The 23,464-nt window shown below is 42.2% G+C and overlaps 6 protein-coding genes and 1 pseudogene across 7 annotated transcripts in view; 5 read left to right on the top strand and 2 right to left on the bottom strand.

The window, feature by feature from the left end:
* The window catches only part of LOC309550684 (uncharacterized protein), a 1,024,308-nt gene that overhangs the window by 553,517 nt on the left and 447,327 nt on the right, over positions 1–23,464 (bottom strand). The gene's annotated exons all lie outside the window — the stretch shown is intronic.
* The window catches only part of LOC309550755 (uncharacterized protein), a 318,095-nt gene that overhangs the window by 91,053 nt on the left and 203,578 nt on the right, over positions 1–23,464 (top strand). The gene's annotated exons all lie outside the window — the stretch shown is intronic.
* Positions 1–23,464, top strand: part of LOC309550736 (uncharacterized protein) — an 851,482-nt gene that overhangs the window by 697,583 nt on the left and 130,435 nt on the right. Inside the window, exon 7 of the mRNA XM_082251073.1 lies at positions 13,748–13,954. Within this exon, the coding sequence (XP_082107199.1) occupies positions 13,748–13,954 (207 nt within the window). The remainder of the gene's footprint in view (positions 1–13,747; positions 13,955–23,464) is intronic.
* Positions 1–23,464, bottom strand: part of LOC309550715 (uncharacterized protein) — a 523,380-nt gene that overhangs the window by 387,519 nt on the left and 112,397 nt on the right. The window lies entirely within an intron of this gene.
* Positions 12,572–13,207, top strand: LOC309549877 (uncharacterized protein; the record flags this gene model as incomplete). The annotated part of the gene is made up of 3 exons (XM_082250371.1): positions 12,572–12,667; positions 12,795–12,929; positions 13,061–13,207. 3 exons carry the CDS (start codon positions 12,572–12,574, stop codon positions 13,205–13,207), a joined length of 378 nt encoding a protein of 125 aa, XP_082106497.1.
* LOC309549875 (uncharacterized protein) lies at positions 13,992–19,900 on the top strand (the record flags this gene model as incomplete). The annotated part of the gene is made up of 3 exons (XM_082250369.1): positions 13,992–14,011; positions 17,896–18,833; positions 19,841–19,900. The coding sequence occupies 2 exons, from the start codon at positions 13,992–13,994 to the stop codon at positions 18,548–18,550; spliced, it is 675 nt and encodes a 224-aa protein (XP_082106495.1). The 3' UTR covers positions 18,551–18,833; positions 19,841–19,900.
* On the top strand, positions 21,572–23,358 carry LOC309549874 (annotated as a pseudogene). The gene is made up of 2 exons: positions 21,572–22,287; positions 22,923–23,358. The product of its transcript is annotated as an uncharacterized misc_RNA (transcript).

Genomic DNA, 23,464 nt, shown 5'->3' with positions numbered 1-23,464 from the left:
GCTGGGCTAGGATGCTGTGTGAGGATCAGGTCAAGCCACAAATGATATTCATTATTTCCGATTTATTCATATTAATCTTAAAGTTAGATAATAACTGATACTCCTTCAGTGCAGAGACTAAATTAGGCAGAGAGATGAGTGTTTTTTGTAAAAAGAAAAGAATATCGTCCGCATATGCAGCATATTTATGTGTATATTTTCCTATCTGTATCCCCTTGATATCTACACTTTTTCTTACTGTAGCCAACAACGGTTCTAACGAAACAACAAACAATATAGGTGAAAGGGGGCATCCTTGCCTAGTTCCATTATGTAAAATAATGGGTTCGCTCAATGAGCCGTTTAATTTAACCCTAGCTATTGGTGAGGCATAGAGTGAAAATATCCGCTCCATCATCTTAGACCCAAGTCCAAAATGCTGAAGAGTCGCCCGCAAATAATCCCAGTCCACCCTATCAAACGCCTTCTCAGCATCTATAGAAAGAAGAAGGGTGGACTGGGATTTTAGCCTGACAGAGTGGATCAGGGAAATTGCTCTTAATACATTATCTCGGGCTTCCCGGCCATGAACAAAGCCAGATTGATCCAAAGCTACCCATTGTGGTATCAAGGGTCCTAGACGGGAAGCTAGAACTTTTGCCATTAGTTTTACATCCACATTCAATAAAGAAATGGGTAGATAACTGGAACTACATGATGGGTCTTTATCTGGCTTTGGCAAGACCGTAATTTGAGCCTCTAGTGTCTCCGTTCTTAATTTACCCCCTGTTGATGTTGAATTAGCATATGTTGTTAAGAATGGTAAGATTTGTACTTTAAATATCTTATAATAGTTTACTGTTAGGCCATCAGGTCCTGGTGCTTTTCCCCCTTCCATAGATTCTAATGCTTCTTTAAATTCTGTCTCTGTTAAATCTTCTTCCAAAGACATTAAAAATTCCGCTGGTATAGTTGGTAAATTAGACATTTTCAGATAAGTATTTATCCTTTAAATCTTTGCTTCTTTTGTCAAATGGGAAAGCCCCCCTTTTACATGGTAAAGATCTGTGTAATATTCCTGGAAAACCTTAACGATCTCCGGGGTGGAGTAAACCATACTACCAGAAGCCGATTTAATCTTTGATATAAAAGAGGCCGAATTTTTTGTTTGCAGGGAGCGTGCTAATTGTTTTCAAGGCTTATCAACCCATTCATAGACTGTACGTGCTACTTTCTGTGCTTGTCTCTTTATATCCAAGTTGAGAAGAGAGCGTAGCTCCTCCCTTTTACTTTCCAATGCTTCCTGATGTTGAACCTGCAGGGACATTTTATGTTTAGTCTTCATTGTCTTTATTTCCGACAGAAGTTGTTATTTTTGTAAGCCTCTTTCCTTTTTCCTCCTAGCCCCTAGTTCTATCAAGACACCTTTGATTTTGGCTTTATGGGCTTCCCTGAGTATAGATGGAGAAATGCTAGTAGTTGAATTTTCCTCAAAATATTGCGTCAGGGCTAATGAGACAGACATAATATCTGCCGGATTAACTAGCAGGGAATCGTTTAATCGCCATGAATTTACTTTTTTCGTTAATGATGGAAATACCAACTTTATCTGGATCGGTGCGTGATCAGAAATTGAAAGCTGTCCTATAGATGCTTCTTTTACCGCTGGTAAATAATAATGGTTAATAAATATTACATAGATCCTAGAATATGAATTATGTATCTTTGAAAAATATGTATAATCACGTGTTTTAGGGTTTAAAAGACGCCATACATCCATCAATTTTAAATCATATAATTTTTTCTTAATAAGTATCAATTTTTTAGTCGCTCTACCGGACCGTCCTGTTGATGTATCCATCAAAGGGTCCAAAGCAATATTAAGATCCCCTGCTAGTACAATCACTCCTTCCGCAAATGTTATTAATTTATTAAGGACCTTGGACATGAATGATATTTGCTGTATATTGGGACAGTATATGTTCGCAAATGTGCATCTGGAGTTTTCAATAGTCCCTTTCAAAAATAGGTATCTACCTGCATCATCCGCTATCATTTCAATCAGTTGAAAAACAATGTCTCTGCTAAAACCTCTAGCCACCCTCTTTGCCTTATTGTTGTCTGATAACCCAAAGTACCATTTTGGAAAAAAGGGTGAGTATAGGCGCACCATAATAAACCATATTGTATTACCAATCGATATGCCTGTTTATTCATGCCACATTGTGAGTACCTTTTTTAAATAAATAAGATTGTATTTTAAATGGGATCACGCTATGGGCTTTGTTTTCTCTTTCCCTACATATTCATTTATGACTGCTGGAAAATATTGAGGAGATTTTATCCTGTACTGATCCCTTAACGTATTTTAAGAGGTGGTCCATCTGTACTGAATAAGTATCCATGCAACATCAGATCTTTAGTGGTTTTGATTAAAAGCTGGGAGAGGCTGACTCAATCAGTTGAGCAGCCATTGAAATCTGGTAAGCTGCTTTTCTTACCCCATCACAGAGGTGTTCCTTTCCTCCACATACCCTTGGTGTCACGGGAAGAATCCCCCCTTGGATTACTGTGCATGCGGATTTATGAATTGACTTCACATCAGTTTTTCTTTGGGACTTATTCATTTGGACACAATTCTATTTCCTTTTTTCCTATATGCACATTATTGTGATTATTAGTTGTTTATTCATTTGGACACTATTCATCATTATTGTGATTTATACTTTCAGCGCCACACTTTTATGGTTTATTATTATTTTGAGTCATTGTTGGTTGATTCTGTGTTGGCTGCAGACATTTATCATTGTTTCATTTATCACACTAGCGCGGAAATTTTTAGAATTTTATTGATATTTTGGTATTACTAACACCATTTCTGCTGCTTATCATTTATTATCTCCTACATAATGGCTGTTGATTCAGACATTTTCGACTATAGGAGTAAGTATGTTTTAGATGTGGGTGATGTATTTGACGGCAGCGGGGTCGTTTCAGACGACCTGGCTGGGCGTTTCTTACGTCTAAAAAATCTGATGACTGCAGAAACCCACACTAATTGGGATATCACATTTCTAGAGAAGTACGTGGTGGACAAGATGGTCCCCCGTAGCCTCAGATGGGAGGTCAACCCCCAAAGTGATGAACCAGACATAGATGGCTGGTTCCAATACTTTAATGAGGCAGGGGTCAGATTTATTCAGTTCCTCATCAGTAGAAAGAAATGCAAATTAGTTAAGATTAATGAGGAAATAGAGACCTTAAAAACGTCCCTCGCTGATCTTAAAACAGATGAGGAATATAAGAAAAGATCTGAAACACTCAAAAAACATCTAGAAAAATAAACGATTGAACAAAAAAACAAAAAGAAAAGAAAATATAATAGGGATTTACAGGATTATAAAAATAATACTGTTTTCAAGTGGCAAACACTAAGAAATCCTGAGGGCTCTGGGAATACTAATCCCCCAGAAGAAGAAATGGAGATACAAACACAATACCCATTCCTTCAGCTCCCCTCCCTCCTCCTCCCAGACCGCAACAAGGAGGTAGAGGAAGAAAACCTCCTCCGATAAAACAAGGACCCCAGAAACAAAGAGGGAATAATTCAAAAAACTTTCAACAACCCTTTAGAAACCAACCTCATAATAGGGGGGGGGGGGGGTAATAACAATATCTATAGAGGGTCCAATGGAGATTTTGCAACACCCAGAAATCCATCTTATAATAGGGAGGGTAATGGTAATAATTATTACTATAGAGGGTCGAATGCGGATTATATAACACCAAGGAGGTCTGAAATTCCCCTCCATAATCGATTTACCCCATTGGAAAATGGAGGTTGGGATTCCCCTGTTAACACTGGAGAGAGGATCATTACCCGCCATCCCAGTGAGACTCCCAATAATGGCTGGTCAGACAGAAGACCTCCCAATGGGTATTATCCACCTAGAAACACCCCCCGATCCAACTACCCGTCCTTTGACCTCCCACGGGAGGATAACTATCATCAAGGGGATTTTCACAGGGGAGGTGGAAACAAGAGACATATAGACCAAAGAGAGGGACCAGAGGGGGGAGGCGGACAAGGAAGAAAAAGAAGGAGAGTATAAAAGACCCAGGTATATTTAACTTGTCCAAGGCTCAGTTCTCTGACAAGGAAAAAGCCATTCTCCATCGCGGATTAAAATTTGCACCTCCTAAGGCGCTAAACAAATTTGGCGTCTTTATGGACGTGCAAAAATATGTCAGGAAACTGAACATTCAGAGATATATTATCTCCAATCCCACCCGCACTTTAAACAATACTGATCATAGGTATGTGCATACATCTCTGGCTAATGCTTCCTTGTTCAACCCCCCTGGCAAAATAGCCCCCTCAGTCCAGGTTTTCAAAGACCTGGTTTCTAAAGATATAGAGAATATCAGAGTAAAAAGACCTCCTAATAGGGATGATTTTCATACAGGACTACAGACTCTCTGTAATAATAAAGATATTGATATCCGCCCCGCCGACAAGGGGGGCGGTATAGTCGTTTTAGATAAAGATGACTACATTTCTGAGATGAGGAATATCTTAAATGATAGAGACACCTACAAAGTCCTTGCCTCTAACCCCACTTTAAGATACAAAAAAGAATTACAATCTCTGGTGAACAAAGCACATGAGGAGGGAATTCTAAGTAAAAAAGAGAAATTATTTTTAATCTCCTCAGCCCCTCGTCTGCCCGTTATTTATTTTTTACCTAAGGTACACAAGAATCCCACTAAGCCCCCAGGACGCCCCATAATTAGTGGGATCGATTCTCTGTGCTCCCGGATTGGCAAATATGCGGACGAGTTCTTCCATCCTACCTTAAGGACACTACTCATGTCCTAAACATTCTACAAGAAGTCTCCTGGAAAGAAGGGTACATTATGGCTACAGCCGACGTAGCGTCGCTGTACACTGTAATAGACCATGAACAGGGACTAGAAGCTGTAAAACATTACCTTGATCTTTGGAGCCCTTTACTTCAGGAACAAAAGAGTTTTGTAATTGACATGATTAAATTCGCTATGTCACATAACCTCTTTTGGTTCGATAACACCTTCTATCTACAGAATAGGGGAGTCGCGATGGGGGCCAAATTTGCCCCCAGCTTGGCCAATTTATTTATGGCCAAGTGGGAGGAGGATGTCGTCTTTACTAACCGTCCGCGGCAGTTAATTCTGTGGCGGAGGTATATCGACGACATCCTCCTCCTATGGGATGGCAGTGCCCCGTCGCTTGACTCCTTTATCTCCTGTCTAAATGTCAACAATAGAGGCATTAAACTGGATCATACCAGCAGCTCTACTGACATCACTTTTCTTGATTTGAATTTGATGGTACAGGGTGATAAAATTATAACCACCACTCATTTCAAGAAAACAGTTCGGAACAGCTTCATTCCACGTGATAGCTGCCATCACCAATCATGGCTTAATGCCGTCCCAAAAGGCCAGTTTCTGCGGTTACGCAGAAACTGTACCCGACGGGAGGACTTCCTACTACAAGCCAATATCCTTAAGGCTAAATTCTTAGAAAAGGGATATGATGCCAATCAATTGGACACCACTATTAAAGATATAGTGGCTGTAGATAGGACGTCTTTATTACGCCAAAAATTTAAGGGAAATGACAACGAAGGTTTCAAAAATTCGTTTGTCACTTCCTATTCCACTCAACATTTTCTGATTAAGAAAATTATTAAAAAACACTGGCCGGTTTTAAAAAATGACCGGATTCTGGGCCCTTTATTATCCGAACATCCCAAGATCATTTTCAGGGGAGTGCCTTCCTTGAGACATAAAATAGCCCAAAATGTTATCGAAAGACCCATCCAACCTACCTTCTTTGGCGATTTTAAAGGCTTTTATCCATGCCGTAGATGTAAAATTTGTGTTCTCAACTCCTTCAAGGGACGGAAAATTGAGAAATTTACATCCTCTGCAACAGGACGAGAGTATAAGATTGACTCACTTATTACCTGCTCGTCCACCAATGTCGTATACATGCTTCAATGCAAGTGCTGACAACAGTATGTGGGCCGCACGACGAGAAAATTACAGGTTAGGTTGGGAGAACATGCAGGCAATATTAGGAAGGGCTTCCCAGGCCATAGTGTATCAAAACACTATGACCAGTGTCACCACAATAACCCTAAAAATACGCTATTTATAGGGATAGATAAGTTTTCATTGGAGGGGATCCAATGCGAGACGTGAAATATCAAAAATGGAGACTCGCTGGATCTACATTCTTAAAACTTATACTCCCTTCGGGTTAAATGTGGAATGGGATGTTAATGCTTTTATTAATAATAGTTGATTTTAATATATTTTATCTTTTTAAATTTGTCTTATTCCTGATGTTTTTATGTATGGAATTTTTTGTTGTAAGATCTTTGGGGTAGTGTGTCTATGTGTTACTATTATTGTGATACACATCTTGCTGTATATATTTTTCATAACATTTGCACTTTATATATTCAGATAATGGCCGTTATTGGCCATTTTTTGCTTCAGCACTTTAAATGGGTGATCGTCACTGATTTTTTTAAGAAATTTTTTATATTCACTTTATATAAATTGTTTTTAATATACGGAGTCACTTCTATATAGTTTTTCATGAATATGAACACTTATAATATTTGCCTTTTTTTCACATGTTTTTTAGTGGATTTATATATATTCTACAGGTGTTTAAATGTCACACCATATTTTGGCCACTAGATGGCGTCTTTTTACAGCCAGATGAAATAGACACTTTGCCCCAGACGTCTCATTATAATCATATATCATGAGACTTTTTAAATTCATTATAATTATATAAATTTCTTTTCATGTGCTCTTTTGTAATATCGTACACATTTCCCATTATATATGCCTTTAAAATGCTCGCTCCCTTGTTAATATCAGATACGGGAGGAGCGATATGCTTTATGTTGTTTATTTTCTCTGCTGCTTGGTTACGTGGTCTCCGCAGGTGTTCATCATCACGGTGTTCCGCCGGAGGTGAACGTCACTTCCTCCGGCGTTTGATTGGCTGACGCAGGTCGGGCCACTTCCGCCGGGGGATGATGAACATCGCTTCCTGCCGATACCGGATTGGCTGACTGGCGTCACTTCCGCCCACTGTGGATTGGGAGACGTTAGTCGCCACAGCCGACTGCACACATGCTGACACTGGATTGGCAGACGAGTGTCGCTTCCGCATACTGCGGATTGGTAGACGCTCGTCGCCATAGCCAATTACAGATGGGTTGCTGCGGACCCCACGGCCAATAAGCTGATTATTGGGGGTACTTAGGCGTGTGAATTGCGTCTGGAATCATACCCAGACGAAGTCTATTGAGACGAAACGTTGGCGATTCCAGACGCAACGTCCACACGCCCCTTGAAACTTGTCCCCGGCCTTCATTATCTACTACCTGGGACAGTCTGCGGGACGCCGCACTTCCATCCGTTGTATTACCAATCGATATGCCTGTTTATTCATGCCACATTGTGAGTACCTTTTTTAAATAAATAAGATTGTATTTTAAACGGGATCACGCTATGGGCTTTGTTTTCTCTTTCCCTACATATTCATTTATGACTGCTGGAAAATATTGAGGAGATTTTATCCTGTACTGATCCCTTAAGGTGGTCCATCTGTACTGAATAAGTATCCATGCAACATCAGATCTTTAGTGGTCTTGATTAAAAGCTGGGAGAGGCTGACTCATTAAGTTGAGCAGCCATTGAAATCTGGTAAGCTGCTTTTCTTACCCCATCACAGAGGTGTTCCTTTCCTCCACATACCCTTGGTGTCATGGGAAGAATTCCCCCTTGGATTACTGTGCATGCGGATTTATGAATTGACTTCACATCAGTTTTTCTTTGGGACTTTTTTCCTATATGCACATTATTGTGATTATTAGTTGTTTATTCATTTGGACACTATTCATCATTATTGTGATTTATACTTTCAGCGCCACACTTTTATGGTTTATTATTATTTTGAGTCATTGTTGGTTGATTCTGTATTGGCTGCAGACATTTATCATTGTTTCATTTATCACACTAGCGCGGAAATTTTTTGAATTTTATTGATATATAGGCGCACCATGCTTTGATGTGTAAGGTGCGTTTCCTGCAAAAATACAACTGAACTTCCCAACCTTCTTAATTCCCTCATCACCACATGTCTTTTAGCAGGAACATTTAAGCCTCTTACATTGTATGACAATAGTTTCAGTGCAGCCATATCCTTATTGATTGAGGCCATAATTCTCTAAATATGTATAATGTAATATACCCTGCCAGTAAAGCAGGCCCCTCCAAACACATACAAAGGGAAAGGAAAAAAAAAAAAAAGAAAAACAAGCACCCCTAACAACAACAAACCACCCCAAGATTCTCCTACTTCCCATGCAACAATGTGCATGCAATGGTCCGGATAGGAGAGTCTACCCTGGGGCGCCTCCAGTGGTCCAACTAATTCATGTGGAACCCCATGGTGCACACCACGGACTATCCTCCCCTCTCCGGGCCAGGGCGTGGTGCCCCAGAACATGCTGGGACAAACGAGGCCCCTAGAGGCCGACGGCTTTTTATCTCATATTCATTATATCCATCTTCCCCTGCACATATCCTGTGTCTCATAAATGTCCCATATGTCATGAGCCTCCCATACCTTACTTTAATTTTGACCAAACTCGTTTAATATTATCTCGTGACACATGGAACACATTCACATATCCCAGAAGATGGATATAACTTCTTCCTTGCCATTATCAAAAAAACAAAAAACAAAAGGGAAAACAAAAAAGCGACAGTGGGAGAAAAAATATGGACTGATGGATGGGAAGGGGGGGATGAGGGGAGGAGAGGGATAAGAGAGGAAGAAGGAGTGAGAAATAGATAACAGCAGCTTATAATATATCTTTCCTAATTCAAATTTTCCACGGAATGGAAAGAAAAAAAAAAAAAAAAAAAAAGGAGAGAAGGGGATACCCAAAAACATTAATCTCATTAAAACTCTATTCTCTCACTCCCCCCATTTCCATTTCCATATAGGCCCAGTAAATGACCCCGAATTCAGTCCTGCTTCAGTCCTGGTTCAGTCCTGCCCAGAAGCTGAAAAAAAATGGAAAAAGGGGCAAAAATGGAAAAAGAAGAGCCCTCTAGATTTCTAGACTGAGGGACATCCATACTCCCTTAATTATTTAGGTCAATTGAAGCCCAACATTTTCTCCGACCCTCCCGCCTCCCCCCACTCCCCTCTAGGTTTTTTTATTTGATGTTTTCTTCCACTGCTCATCCTGTTTAACCCGAAACGAGGGTATATAATCCTTCCATTCTGGTAGCTCCCTTAATTTTAGTTGGAAAGCCTGGCAGAAATCATGTAGCTCTTCAGGGTATCTCAGTACTTGTGTTTTTCCATCTTTAGAGGCTATTAACCGTGCAGGGTAACCCCATTTATAAGTAGCCCCACTTTCCTTCAGCTCTTGCAATAATGGTTTTAAGGCTCTTCTCCGATCTAGCGTTTCTTTAGATAGGTCTGGGAAGATATTAATACATGTGCCGTTGAATTCTATTGGTGCTGCATTCCGTAATTTTAACATGATATTATTCCTGTCTTCAAAAAAGTGCATACGGCATATAACATCTCATATAATACCAGCTCTGTCGGTAAACCACGTGGGCGGGTAATTCTATGGATCCTATCAAACCTTAAATTTTCCTCTGCTGGTCTCCCCATGATGTTATTTAAAATACTTTGAACTGTGTCTTTAAGATCTTCTTCTTTAACGCTTTCCGGGACTCCTCTTTACCGTAAATTGTTGCGACAATTTCTATTTTCTATGTCCTCCATCTTATATATGGTGGTCCTGTGTATTGTAGCCATTGTAACCACTGCATGTTGTAACTCTTTAATTGCATCCTCCTGAATATCATGCCTCTTCTCTGATTCCTCCATTCTATTCAGCATATGTGCCAGATCCGTCCTTACCACCCCAATCTCCTTTTTAATGGATTTCTCCATATTGGTGAACATACCAGCCATTTCCTTCTTAAATATTCACATAAAAGCTGGCATCTCATCACTACCGGGTGGTCCCATAGCACCCCCATGTTTGCTGCTTGGGTCCCCCATAAACTCTGTATCTGATCCAGACGAAATAGGAGACATAGGAGACATATTAGCACTGTTATGCAAACTTGTATATGCTAATGTTAAGGGGTATCTGCTGCTGATTCCCAGCTCCTTCACTGCCTCCACTGCCGCCGTTACTTCAAATACTTCAGATACAGTTTTTTCCACTCTATTGTGCTTACCCAGATTATCCGTTGTCCTTGATGTAATTTCAGCTGAAGATGATAGATATCTCTTTATTGTGCTTGTAGGTAGCACTTTTGGAGGCGGCTGCCTCTTCTGTTTCTGTCTCTTCCCAGCCGCGGTTCCGGCGGTCTGTGTAGAGTAAGCAGCGTGGGAGGAGGACCGGGTGCTTCAAGTGAGTCGGGTGGCTCGGGTGGCTTGGGTAGATCGGGTACTGCTGGTCTTCCTCGCCGGCGATGTCATAGCCTGCCGCTCACCTCGATGGCATATCCCCGCTCAAGCCGTCGGTCTCGTGGAGCCGTCGCTTAGACGAGGCTTGTCCGCGTCATCCACTCACCACGCCCCTTCTGGGAGACTCTGATGCGATCTGTCTTCAAGATCTGCAAGCTTTTTGTGCATAGTTCAGTTGTTAGAGTATCCCACTCATCCCTTCTCCCAAGTTCTTCTTCTTGCAAGTCGTTCTCCATTATTTCCAACGAGTACCATTCAAATCTGTGCGACTTGAAGTCGCGCCGACTTCAAAGTAGTCCCTGCACTACTTTGGCACGATTTTGATGCGTTTTGAGGCCAAAGACATTCAAGCCCAGTCAAACTCGCATCTAAGTCGTGTCAAAAGTGCGGCAACAAAGTCACAGTAAAATCGTGCGACTTTGAAGTTGCACAAGTGTGAAAGGGGCCTAAAGGTACTGTTGTTGCTAGCGGTAACCAAGGGGGACCCACACTCAGCAGCTCCCTTGGGAGTAGTGCAATAATGAGATCAATGAATTAGGTGTAAAGTGGAAGCAGTAGATCTGCAGAGAATATTATTTTGAGCACCTAGCACTTTATATATGAATGTATCCACATATTTTAGTGTATTTGTGATAATTTATGTGCACACACACTAGGACAGCGCTGTGTCACATAATGCTCTTCTAGTTGATAAAGGGAATACTTACCTTTGTTACAGCAGCAGTCCGGTATAAGTTATTTTTGTAGGTATTTGAGTTGTTACACATAGCGCGGGTTTTTTCCATTTATATTGGTGACATAATTGCTCAAATCTGGGGATCGGGAGCCATTTCCACCCTTTACTCTCGGCTGGGGTTCTTTGTATCAATATAACAGATGTTCTACATGACTAAATCTGCAATCAATTTTACTGCAAAATCAAAGGTGCCAAAATGTCTCCCCCCGAGCAGTAATATATTTCTCTCCCCCTTGGTGGTAGTGGAGATGACCCATCTATAAGGATATACAGTACATACACACACAGCACAAGGCCGTGTTCACACTACCAGACGTTTCTCAGGGCTGCAGTTCCTCTGAGCTCCACAAGGTGGTGATCTCACTTCCAACCAGACTGGAAATCTCTATGGAAGACAGACAGGAAGTGATGTCAGGTACAGACAGGAAGTTCCGGGTGAGAGGTGAGTTGGGAGGAAGTAGAGAGGAGACATTGCTGGAAGAGGCAGCAGAGGAGGTAATAAGATCTTATTTTATATTTACACCCAGTAACCCCCCCTCCCCACCTCATGTCCGTCCTCTTCCTCCATAGTCACTGTGACCTCTTTTATCTCCAGCAGATGATGATACACACATATATAGTGTGGAAATCTATATAATATATCTTGCTTCCAAAGCTGACCATACATGCTTCAGTTTTATCGTTCAGCCAGCGGGAGTGAAAACACGGAAGTGATTCCCTCATGTACATATTAGAGGGGGATGGGGGAATCCTCCCCGCTGCACTATTGTATTCTGAATACACAAATCAGTGATGAAACTATTGGCTGCAGCCGCTGATCGAGTAACTTTTATTCGGCAGTGACCACACATGGATGGAAATGTGACCGATCCCTGCTGAACCAACTGAATTTCCATGTATCTATGGTCATTCCTCGTCCTGCCTGTTGTTTCCTCGGATTGATTTTCTGTGTAGTGACCCCGGCTTCATCTCTTGGATGCGCTCGTCTGTTGCTTGTCCTGACCTTTATCCTGATTCCTGGATCTCCTCCTCATCTCACACCCAACATAAAGAATGGAATTTGTGATCCACAAGGCCAAATTTTACAAGACTGCAAGAATCATAGCAAACACTAAACTGTCCCCATTAAGTATTTTCAGACTAGGGATCATAGTGCCTAAATACATTCTGACCTTCATATTGTCCCCTGATATCCTCATCCTTTTATTGTACAACCAATACCAATCCAGATAATTCTCTGTTATCAATGTTATCTGTCTACAGAGAAATCTTCATAGATGACGGCACCAATGAGGACGGAGGAGGACCAAAGTCACATGACTGAGAAGATACTAAACCTCACCCTGGAGATCATCTATCTGCTGACCGGAGAGGTGAGGAGGATTCTGGGAGGTCACATGACATCACTCTTATCTCTATTAATAAAACGCAGACCTGATCGGAGAGATAAGGGGAATTCTGGGATTCTAACATGATATTCCTATTGGTTCCTCAATACAGAGATTTCCTCTTCTGAAGTCAGGTGATCATATGACCATCACAGTGCCTCCATGTGACTCCCTAAAACCTGAGAGACACAACATGCAGAAGATTCTAGAAGTCACCAAGAAGATGATGGAGCTGCTGACAGGAGAGGTGAGCGGTGCTGGGAATTCTGGGACATTATCCAGTAACAGACAAGGGATGTGTCTGGATGGTGACTGTATCATTGTGTGTGTCAGGTTCCTATAAGGTGTCAGGATGTCACTGTCTATTTTTCCATGGAGGAGTGGGAGTATTTAGAAGGACACAAGGATCTCTACAGGGACGTCATGATGGAGAATCAGCCGCCACTCACATCACCGGGTAATAGGAGACTTTATTGTAAAGGAGAGAGCAGTACGGAGGCTCCACCTAGATCCCCCATCATCTGATAAACACATAGAAACAATGTATTCAGTCAGTGTGTGTGTTTCCTACAGATGGATCCAGTAATGGGAACCCACCAGAGAGATGTCCCCGTCCTCTGTATTCCCGGGATTCCACACAGGAAGGTCACACCACCCCTCACCATCATCAGGTAGATGAGGAACAATCACTGATAGTATCATTAGGATCTGTACATTATCTGCATTGTTACCATTGATGTCATTTTTATTATATATTCAGAGTGGAAACCTGAGAGATTCTAAAGTTGAGGTTAAAGAAGAGATAAAAGAGGAGGATGATGAGGATGGGGTGATGGAGAAGTCAGAGCTTCTAAATAAACACAAAGATCTGTACCAGGACACCATGGAGGAGTCATCCAGCTACAGAAACCCACCAGAGAGATGTCCCCGTCCTCTGTATTCCCGGGATTCCACACAGGAAGGTCACACCATCCCTCACCATCATCAGGTAGATGATTGACAATTATTGGTAGTTCTGATTTATACACAGTTACTGTTACAATGAATGTTTTATTATATATTCAGAGTGGAATCCTCAGGGATTATAATATTGTTGTTAAAGAAGAGTATAAAGAGGAGGATGAGGAGTATGGAGTGATGGAGGAGTTTTCAGAAGGACACAAGGATATGATGGAGACACCTAATACCAGGAACCCACCAGAGAGATGTCCCCGTCCTCTGTATTCCCGGGACTCCACACAGGAAGGTCACACCATCCCTCACTGTTACAAGGTTGGTGGGACGGGGCATCTACAACAGGGACATAAAGATGATGTGTGGATTTTTTAGGTGAGCTTATATTTTACAGATGATATTCACTCTAATTTTCTTGATTTAGGGTGAAGATCTGATAGATATAAAAGTTAAGGGTAAAGCAGAAGAAGAAGAGAGGTATGTGAGGGATGATCAGCAGTCTATGGAGGAGGATGGAATAACGGGGACATTTATAGAGGAGGACACTCCTACAGAGATCAGCACAGGTGGGTCATTAACACTAAATACATTCCTCCACCCATACTGCTCACTGATTGGTCCAGAGTAGGGTGGGGATTAGGTGATATCAGCCTGTAATTCGCTGGTTACTTTCCTGAGCTGTGTTACCCTCCTGTATTCCTGTATTGGTGTAGATTATGGGGGTTCAGCTGGAAATGTTAACTTTCACAATAGGTGTTGCTTGACCTAGGCACCTGTAGTATAGGCCTTGGATCTTCTGCCGCATATCCCAGTTCTAACAGGATCTCTGACAGAACCATTCTCCCAGGGTCACTTGTTCTGTTATGTGCTGGCTGTGCCCGGTCATGGAGGAAATTAGATCGGCCGTCAGTACTTCAGGATTCATACATTTTTGTATTATACACTGCTCAAAAAAATGAAAGGAACACTCTGAAAACCCATCAGATCTCAATGGGGAAAAATATCATGCTGGATATCTATACTGGTATGGACTGGGTAATGAGTTAGGATCTATACTGGTATGGACTGGGTAATGTGTTAGGATCTATACTGGTATGGACTGGGTAATGTGTTAGGATCTATACTGGTATGGACTGGGAAATGTGTTAGGATCTATACTGGTAAAGACTGGGTATTGTGTTAGGATCTATACTGGTATGGACTGGCTAATGTGTTAGGAACTGAAGAGAAAAAGGGGATTAAATGAGGTGTGTGTGTGTGTGTGTGTGGAAACCAGCCAGCCCTTAGTTTGCTATACTTACCCACCAGTCTGCTGACAAACCAAATAAACCTGTCTAACATAATAGGTTAAAAACAGGGGTTTAGTTAACACACATTTGCAAACGCATGTATAAGCTGCAGGCCACTCCAGGGCACCCTGTGTATCCTGCAGTCCTAAACACTACCTAACACTACTCAAACTGAGTGTCTCCAAACATGGGAGTACATGATTGCTAATGGATGGATGGGAAACAGGTGAGCTGGAGATGGCCCAATCCTCCCCCAACCTGCTCCCAGCCTTGACTGGTATTGAAAAACGAATGGCTATGTGGAAGCCATAGGGTGCAAACTAAAAAATGACCAGCTGGAAAAACGCACACCCCCATCCCAATAATAATAATCCCCTTTTTCTCTTCAGTTCTGTTATATACAGGGATAGAGACGCTGTGCAGTGCTCGCCGGTGTCTCATGTAAAGTCCCAAAACTGCCCAAAATGTTCCATGTTGTCAGGGATGGAGACGCTTGCTTTACAGGCTGGTGTTTCATCTAAAGTCCCAATTTGCCTTTATCATCTATATTATTGGGATGGGGGTGTGCGTTTTTCCAGCTGGTCATTTTTTAATTTGCACCCTATGGCTTCCACATAGCCATTCGTTTTTTAATACCAGTCATGGCTGGGAGCAAGTTGGGGGAGGATTGGGCCACCTCCAGCTCACCTGTTTCCCATCCATCCATTAGCATTCATGTACTCCCATGTTTGGAGACACTCAGTAGACACTCAGTTTGAGTAGTGTTAGGACTGCAGGATACACAGGGTGCCTTGGAGTGGCCTGCAGCTTATACATGCGTTTGCAAATGTGTGTTAACTAAACCCCTGTTTTTAACCTATTATGTTAGACAGGTTCATTTGGTTTGTCAGCAGACTGGTGGGTAAGTATAGCAAACTAAGGGCTGGCTGGTTTCCACACACACACACACACACACCTCCTTTAATCCCCTTTTTCTCTTCAGTTCTGTTATATACAGGGATGGAGACGCTGTGCAGTGCTCGCCGGTGTCTCATGTAAAGTCCCAAAACTGCCCAAAATGTTCCAGGCTAACTAAAGGATGCCGCATCGTTTGATAGAAATGAAAATTATCACCCTACAGATGGCTGAATTCAAAGGCCCCCCCCGAAAATCAAAGTGAGAAAATGATGCAGCAGGCGAGTCCATTTTGCTGAAATTTCATTCATTCATCAAGCCAGGGATGGGCTCAGGCTTGTGCGGTTCATAGTCCCAACCCACCTGACCAATGCCGCCAGTGAGGAATTTCCTGGCCCGCAGCTGCACATACACACGCCCTGACTAGGCTGTCTGTGATTGATGATGTGCAGTGATGGCTTCCGGGAGGGATTGCTCAGCTGGGTTGGGACTCCGATCCTAACACGCCTGAGCTCATCTCTAGTTGGCGGCTTTCCTCTCCTCACACTGACAGTGTATGAAGAGAGGAGAGCCGATCCAAAGCATTTCCTCCCAGGGGAGACCTGCACACATATTCAGTGCCCTGATTATTAGTACAGCCCCAACAGTGCCCATCAGTGATGCCAGTCAGTGCCCGTCAGTGCCTGCTCATCAGCGACCATCAATGTTGTCAATCCGTGCTGCCTATCAGTGCCCATAAGTGCCTCCTCTCAGTGCCACCTATCAGTGCTCATTAGTGCCTCCTCATCAGTGCAGCCTTATTAGTGCACACCTGTGAAGGAGAAAATGTACTTATTTACTAAATTTTCTAACAGAAACTAAGATCTTTTTTTAACAAAAAAAAAAAACCCAGTGATGACCACCAAAAGAAAGTTCTATCTGTCCCAAAAAAATTATAAAAATGTAATTTGGGTACAGCGGTGCATGACCGCACAATTGTCATTCAAAGTGCAACATCACTGAAAGCTGAAAATTGGCCTGGGCAGGAAGGTGGTGAAAGTGCCAGGTATTGAAGCATTTAAAGTAGCTCAGTGCTGAATAGCAAAAAATGCTCTTGTCATGAAGGGGGGTAAAATCTTCCAAGGGTCAAGTGGATATGCTCTATATTGTACATTACATACTCCTGATCCCTGCACTACATACTCTATATTGTACATTACATACTCCTGACCCCTGCACTATATACTCTATATTGTACATTACATACTCCTGACCCCTGCACTATATACTCTATATTGTACATTACATACTCCTGCACTATATACTCTATGTTGTATATTACAAACTCCCAACCCCGGCACTATATACTCTATATTTACATTACATACTCCTGATCCCTGCACTATATACTCTATGTTGTACATTACATACTCCTGACTTCTGCTCTCTCCCCTCTACCCACTGCTATATATACTTATAATATGGATTCTCTCTTGTTACACCCATTTTCTACCAGCTGGACATTTTATTTCGGTAGATAGTGAGTAGGTGTCCCGCACATCAAGGCGTGGCCTGGCGTAGGTCCAGACTGAGAATGCCATTTACTATCATACAGCAGGTCTTGACTTGAGTGTGGCTCCTGGGACACCTAGTCACCCTCTACCATTTACTAGTTACCTTGAGGGGGAAATTGTAAGATCCTCAGAGACAAAACTGTCTGATGTGGGCGGAGTCCTGGTTTAGGGGAACCTATCTGCTCATGTCTAGTAATAATCTTTCTATTTCTATTTTAGTAGATGGATGTGAGATGAGGAAAACCTCAGAGGATTGTCTCACTTTGTCTCCAGACTGTAAAGTAGAAGATGAGGACATCACACAGTATAGTCCAGGAGAAAACCTGGCTACCTCAAATGTCCATCCGGCACCACACAGTGTAGATGGACCATCGTATTCCTCTTATCCTGAGGAACCTCAGACTGTGAGGGACGGTGCCGGACCATCGTATTCCTCTTATCCTGAGATACCTCAGACTGTGAGGGACAGTGCCAGACAATCGTATTCCTCTTATCCTGAGGAACCTCAGACTGTGAGGGACAGTGCGGGACCATCGTATTCCTCTTATCCTGAGGAACCTCAGACTGTGAGGGACGGTGCCGGACCATCGAATTCCTCTTATCCTGAGGAACCTCAGACTGTGAGGGACGGTGCCGTCCTTCCAACAGATAAGAGGTTTTCCTGTACTGAGTACGGGAAGTGTTTCCGTATTAAATCCCGTCTTAATGAACATAAAATATCTCACACAGGAGAGAAGCCGCATTCCTGTTCTGAGTGTGGGAAATATTTTTCACAGAAGTCCAATCTTTACACACATCAGAGATCTCACACAGGGGAGAAGCCGTATTCCTGTCCTGAATGTGGGAAATGTTTTTCACAGAAGTCCAATCTTTACACACATCAGAGATCTCACACAGGGGAGAAGCCGTATTCCTGTCCTGAGTGTGGGAAATGTTTTTCAGAGAAGTCCTCTCTTAACAACCATCAGAGGTCTCACACGGGGGAGAAGCCACATTCCTGTTCTGAGTGCGGAAAATCTTTTTCACGGAAGTTCTCTCTTTACACACATCAGAGATCTCACACGGGGGAGAAGCCGTATTCTTGTCCTGAATGTGGGAAATGTTTTTCACAGAAGTCCAGTCTTTCCACACATCAGAGATCTCACACGGGGGAGAAGCCACTTTCCTGTCCTGAGTGAGGGAATTGTTCCTCACTAAAGTCCTGTCTTCCTCTACATCAGGGATCCCACGCAACCCTCGAGGTGTATTAGTGCCTTGAGTGTGGGAAATGTCTTCTATATGAATGTTGGTGGACATGTGGGGAAGAAGCACACCCTGATATACACCTCAGATATACTCCATGGCTGATCTTCATCATGTAAGAAACAGTTGATAAGGAGATCAGAGATGACCAGAGACATGGATGAAGTGTTGTACCGTGTTGGCTTTTCATTGGCTGAGTAAATTTTGGGGTGTAGAGTGGTAAGTAGAGCCGTGAAATTAAGGAATCACCTTCAGAATGTCTTGCTTGTCTGTGTGACGGTTACTGATAATGATATAGCGGGTTACAGAGCTAGAAGCTGTGAGATCCCATATATCTTTATCAGTAAACTTTACACAGATAAGACAGAAATTCTGAAGTTGATGTCCTTCATTTCAAGGCTCTACTTACCAGTGGTGACCCCGAAGCGTGTCTCTCTGTCTTCATTCCATCCTTCTCCCATCCCCCAACAGGAGGGAAGGAGAACTCGGAGATAAACTAGGTGAGAACTTCTTTCCTTTGCTCCTGTGTGGGTTTGGGTGGCTTGGCGGAGTGCGGCACGAGAGGTAACACCGCTTGTCTTTATATTTCTACATATCTTGTCTGGGTGGAGGTTATTGGTTGGAAAATATTTATACTGTTTGATTTTCTGTAAATAATTTCTGTTTCCCCTTTGAAGGGAGATATTATGTGTGGTTTGATGAAGTGATTGGCTCAATAGTTACCACTTCACTTACATGTTTCGTTTTTATAAAATATATGAACAAATATGACAAGCATTCATTCATCCATGACAAATGTTGTTCTTATTTGATTTCATTCAGTGATTTCCTATGATCATTGGGTCCATCTAGTGGCCATAATGCGGTACTGAACTATTTTTCCTGATTGAGGTATTTTGGAACTAATACCTCGTTATGGCCACTAGTTGGAGCTGACGATTATAAGAAATTACTGTGTTAGAATACAGCCAGAATTTGTCAAGCCTGGATACATGCTTGTCACACTCACCCAACATATTTTTTGCATAGACCCCTTAGCTTCCTATGTAGGGGAGGGGGGGGGGGGAGGTCATACAGATACCTGAGGTCATACCCATGTATTTATGAGTACAGTACACATTAAAGGACATAAACAAAATAAAACCACAGGATTAAACCAACTATTGATTTAAAACCAAAAATTCCTAATTTGGCCTTTAGATGGTGCTAAGTATCATAGCAATTAGCGCCATCTAGTGTCCAAATGCAACATTTTCCATTTTATATCAATGAAAAATATTCAACCAGAACAGCACATCCCCTAATAACATTCAGGGCCGGTTCACACTCTTGCGGCTGCGGCGATCGCATGTATTATCGGAGCGCACTGCTCCTTCATTACATGCGATCAGCTGTGCGGTGCGAATTCAGCCATACACTTTGTATGGCTATATTCGCACTGCATCCGCACAAAAGTCGCACAGGACCCTTTTGTTCAGCCGCATCAGGATCGGATCGCACAGTGGTTCACACTTGTGCGATCCGATCCTGTGCGAACTGTAAAGATCGCACTGCGATATGCGATCAAACTGGGGGTGTCGTTAACATTTCATTGACACCCCCAGCGTATCGCATATGGCAGTGTGAACTGCCAAGTTTGCGATGCAGGAACAGGCTGCGAATTCGCAGCCTTCCTGCATCGCATAAGTGTGACCCGGCACTCATTGTTTCCCCAATCACACAGAAGGAACGTATATGCATTGTCACTGAGAGAATTGCTATGTAAATGTTCTAATATTTACCCCTAAATGTCAGGAGATGTTTATATAAAGATGGGAAGTATGTAGCAGATAAATTAATAGACCTCCTAGCAATGTTATTACCAGGCTGCAGCTAGGGGGAGCTCTAATGTGACCACAGCAGAGTGATCCCATCTAGCTCACATTAACCCTTTCACTGCCAGAGCTGTGTTTGCATTATTTTTGCACACATGGTAAAATGCAGATTTTGGGCCTGAAGATTAGATAAAACCCCCAAACATATATTTTCTGAAAGCAGAGGCCCTGGAGAATAAAATGGTGGTAATTGTTAAGGTGTTCCTCGTACACAAATGTCCCCTTCATCTCCGGGTTTATTTTCTCCTTTCCTCCATTTTCTATGGTGTGATCTTTTCTACAATACTTTGTTATAATAATGTAACACGTTGTGTATTGTATTGTACACAAATTATTACCGACTCCGCCTCCACATTCCAGACAAGTCATTTTCCTGACCAATTGGATTTCCTCCTTTACCATTTTGTTATTTTTTTTTTTTTTTTTGCACTCTTGTTAAAATTAAAGTTAGAATAAAAAATATATTGAACGAAAAAAAATTGTGTGTGTCGTGCAATGATGACAGACTATTGGGAATTTTATCATCATGGCTCCATATGTATCGCCTGATGGTAGTCACTGCATTTCTGCATTTCTATAATATTGTTTCAGGTGGATCCTAGGTTATGCTGAGGGTTAGCAGGTTTGTTTTGTGTGTTCATCATATTGTCTTGTATTTTCCTGTCATGTCAGGGGTTGTGCAGTTAGTTGTCACACATACCAGGACCTGTCACGTCTACAGTTCCATACAGGCTGAGGTTTTGTTTTTAATTGGTTGTAGCACATACAATCTCCTCGCCTGTATATCATATGTCGCACGTTCATTACGATACACTCCTATTTCTACCTACCACGGTCTGTAGGTACGTTAGCCCTGAGTGTTTCGTTTCTAATTGCCTGGTCTGGCGCTACAGGTTACTCGGGGCTCGCTTACTGCATACACACCAGGGTACGGTCACCAGATACATTCTCACGCGCTCTGCTTGCCTTGGTCTAGGTGGCAGCTACATCATCAACATACATAATTAGTTACGAGGGGGTGTCATTGTTTCAGAAACAGTTTTGTCTATCAGAAACTTTTCTATTTTTCTCCACAGATCTAACATGTCGCATGTATCTGAAAGTGACGAATCTACCTTTGTCACTCCTACTCCGGTTAGGGGTTTGGAGCAGGGTAGCATCCCATCCCTAAGGAACTGGACTATACCCAAGCTGATAGCCGAGCTTTGGTGCAGGAGCATTCCTTTTTCAGCTACAGCTAGGAAGGCGGAATTGTTCAAATTATTGTTTCCTAGTCCATCTCAGCCATGCCCATCCACCAGTGCTGAACACGTATCCGTGCTTACCTCTCTCACTCAGATACATACAGTCCTAAATACTCGGTCTTCATCGTTGCTACAGTTACAAAACAGGATAGAGGTTATGGAAACCCGTCGGTTAGCACAGCCTAATGCTTCTGCAGGTAATATCTGCATATCTTTACCTGTGGCGGCTCCTTCACCGTTAGCTGTTTTGCCTTCAGAATCCCCGGAACATTTCATCCCTGCCAACATAAAAAAGGACATTTTGGAAGGGAAAGATGTAACCTGGCTTCCCTTCTTATAGCTTCCCAAGATGTTTCTGAGAACAAATCATATGCTTGCGGGGAGGTCTCGGTGATTCTTAAGTCAAAGGATCCCAGGCTCAAACGCAAGCTAGATGTAGCAGAATTCGTTCTCGCATTTGGCATCTATACAGTAGGGACATCATCTGCTCAGTCAGCCCGGCAGGAGGGAGGAATTGGATTTGTATTTACATAAAATAGTGGACTTGGCTCACAGGCAGAGTTGTATAAAGTACTCGAAACCCATACTTGAGTAAAAGTACAAGTGCTCGATCAAAAAGTGACTTGAGTAGAAGTGGAAGTGCTCGATCAAAAAGTGACTTTAGTAGAAGTACTAAAGTATTCAACATTTCTTGTACTTAAGCATTTCAAGTAGTTTTTTTTTTTACATTTTGCTACTCAAGAACAGTAAAAGTACCAGTAGTTTTGAAAAAAAAATTGCTACTCAAGTACTTAAAGTAAAAGTACAAGTACTGTGTTATGTAGTTATTAAAGAAAGAAGTCAAAAGTATGAACATCATATTGTTTTTTATTATTTCAAATGCAGCTTTTATTTATACATACAGTAGCTTTTATTTTCGTATGCGCTTATAATACACATGTTTTGAGCTTCATGAAACTTCCATCTACTGTTCTGGCAGTGGTAATTTTTATAATTGTAACGAGTAACTATGCAGCACAAAAAAAAAAATATCGGAGTAGAAGTATTGAAATCATTGAAAAAATGTAGTGAAGTAAAAGTGGAAGTAGGAGAAAAAAATTCTACTCTAGGAAAGTACAGATACCGCCTTTCGGTACTTAAGTACAGTAGTGAAGTAGTTCTACTTAGTTACTATACATCTCTGCTCACAGGAATGGTGGTTTTACATTTTAGGACTACCACCGGTCCTTTTCAGCTAAAGTGGCGACCACCTGGGCTCAGTTCCAGGTGGTTACTTGTTGGAGCAACATTGACATGGAGCTGTTCTGCAGGCACTTCGCCAACCAGAAATCTCCAGTATGTGGCACATGTCAATCATCCGCACACACCACTATTTGGTGTCCCAATGTTGATCATTCTTTTGACTCCAGTACCACTAGGCAGGCTAGTGGATCCTCTACGAAGGTTTCGGGTCAGGTGGACAAGCTGGGCAGGCCCATTCATTACCTAGGTAAGGTGCAGTTGTGCAATAATTATAACTACACAGGCTGCAACTATAACCAATGTAGGCTCCTGCATATCTGCGCTAATTGCTTCAGAGCACACCCCAAATCTGCCTGTCTTGTCAAGCCCTTTAGTTGTTCCTGACTAACCTGAGTCAGTGTGTCTTTTCTGGAGGCTTGTTTAGAACACCATCCATCCCCTTCTTTCAGACAGTTCCTGCTGGAGGGTTTTTCTGTAGGTTTTCACACAG

The sequence above is a fragment of the Pelophylax lessonae genome (genome assembly GCF_965119305.1).
Source record: "Pelophylax lessonae genome assembly, chromosome: 3".
In the NCBI taxonomy this organism is placed as follows: domain Eukaryota; kingdom Metazoa; phylum Chordata; class Amphibia; order Anura; family Ranidae; genus Pelophylax; species Pelophylax lessonae.
This window is presented reverse-complemented; position numbering and strand designations above follow the sequence as displayed.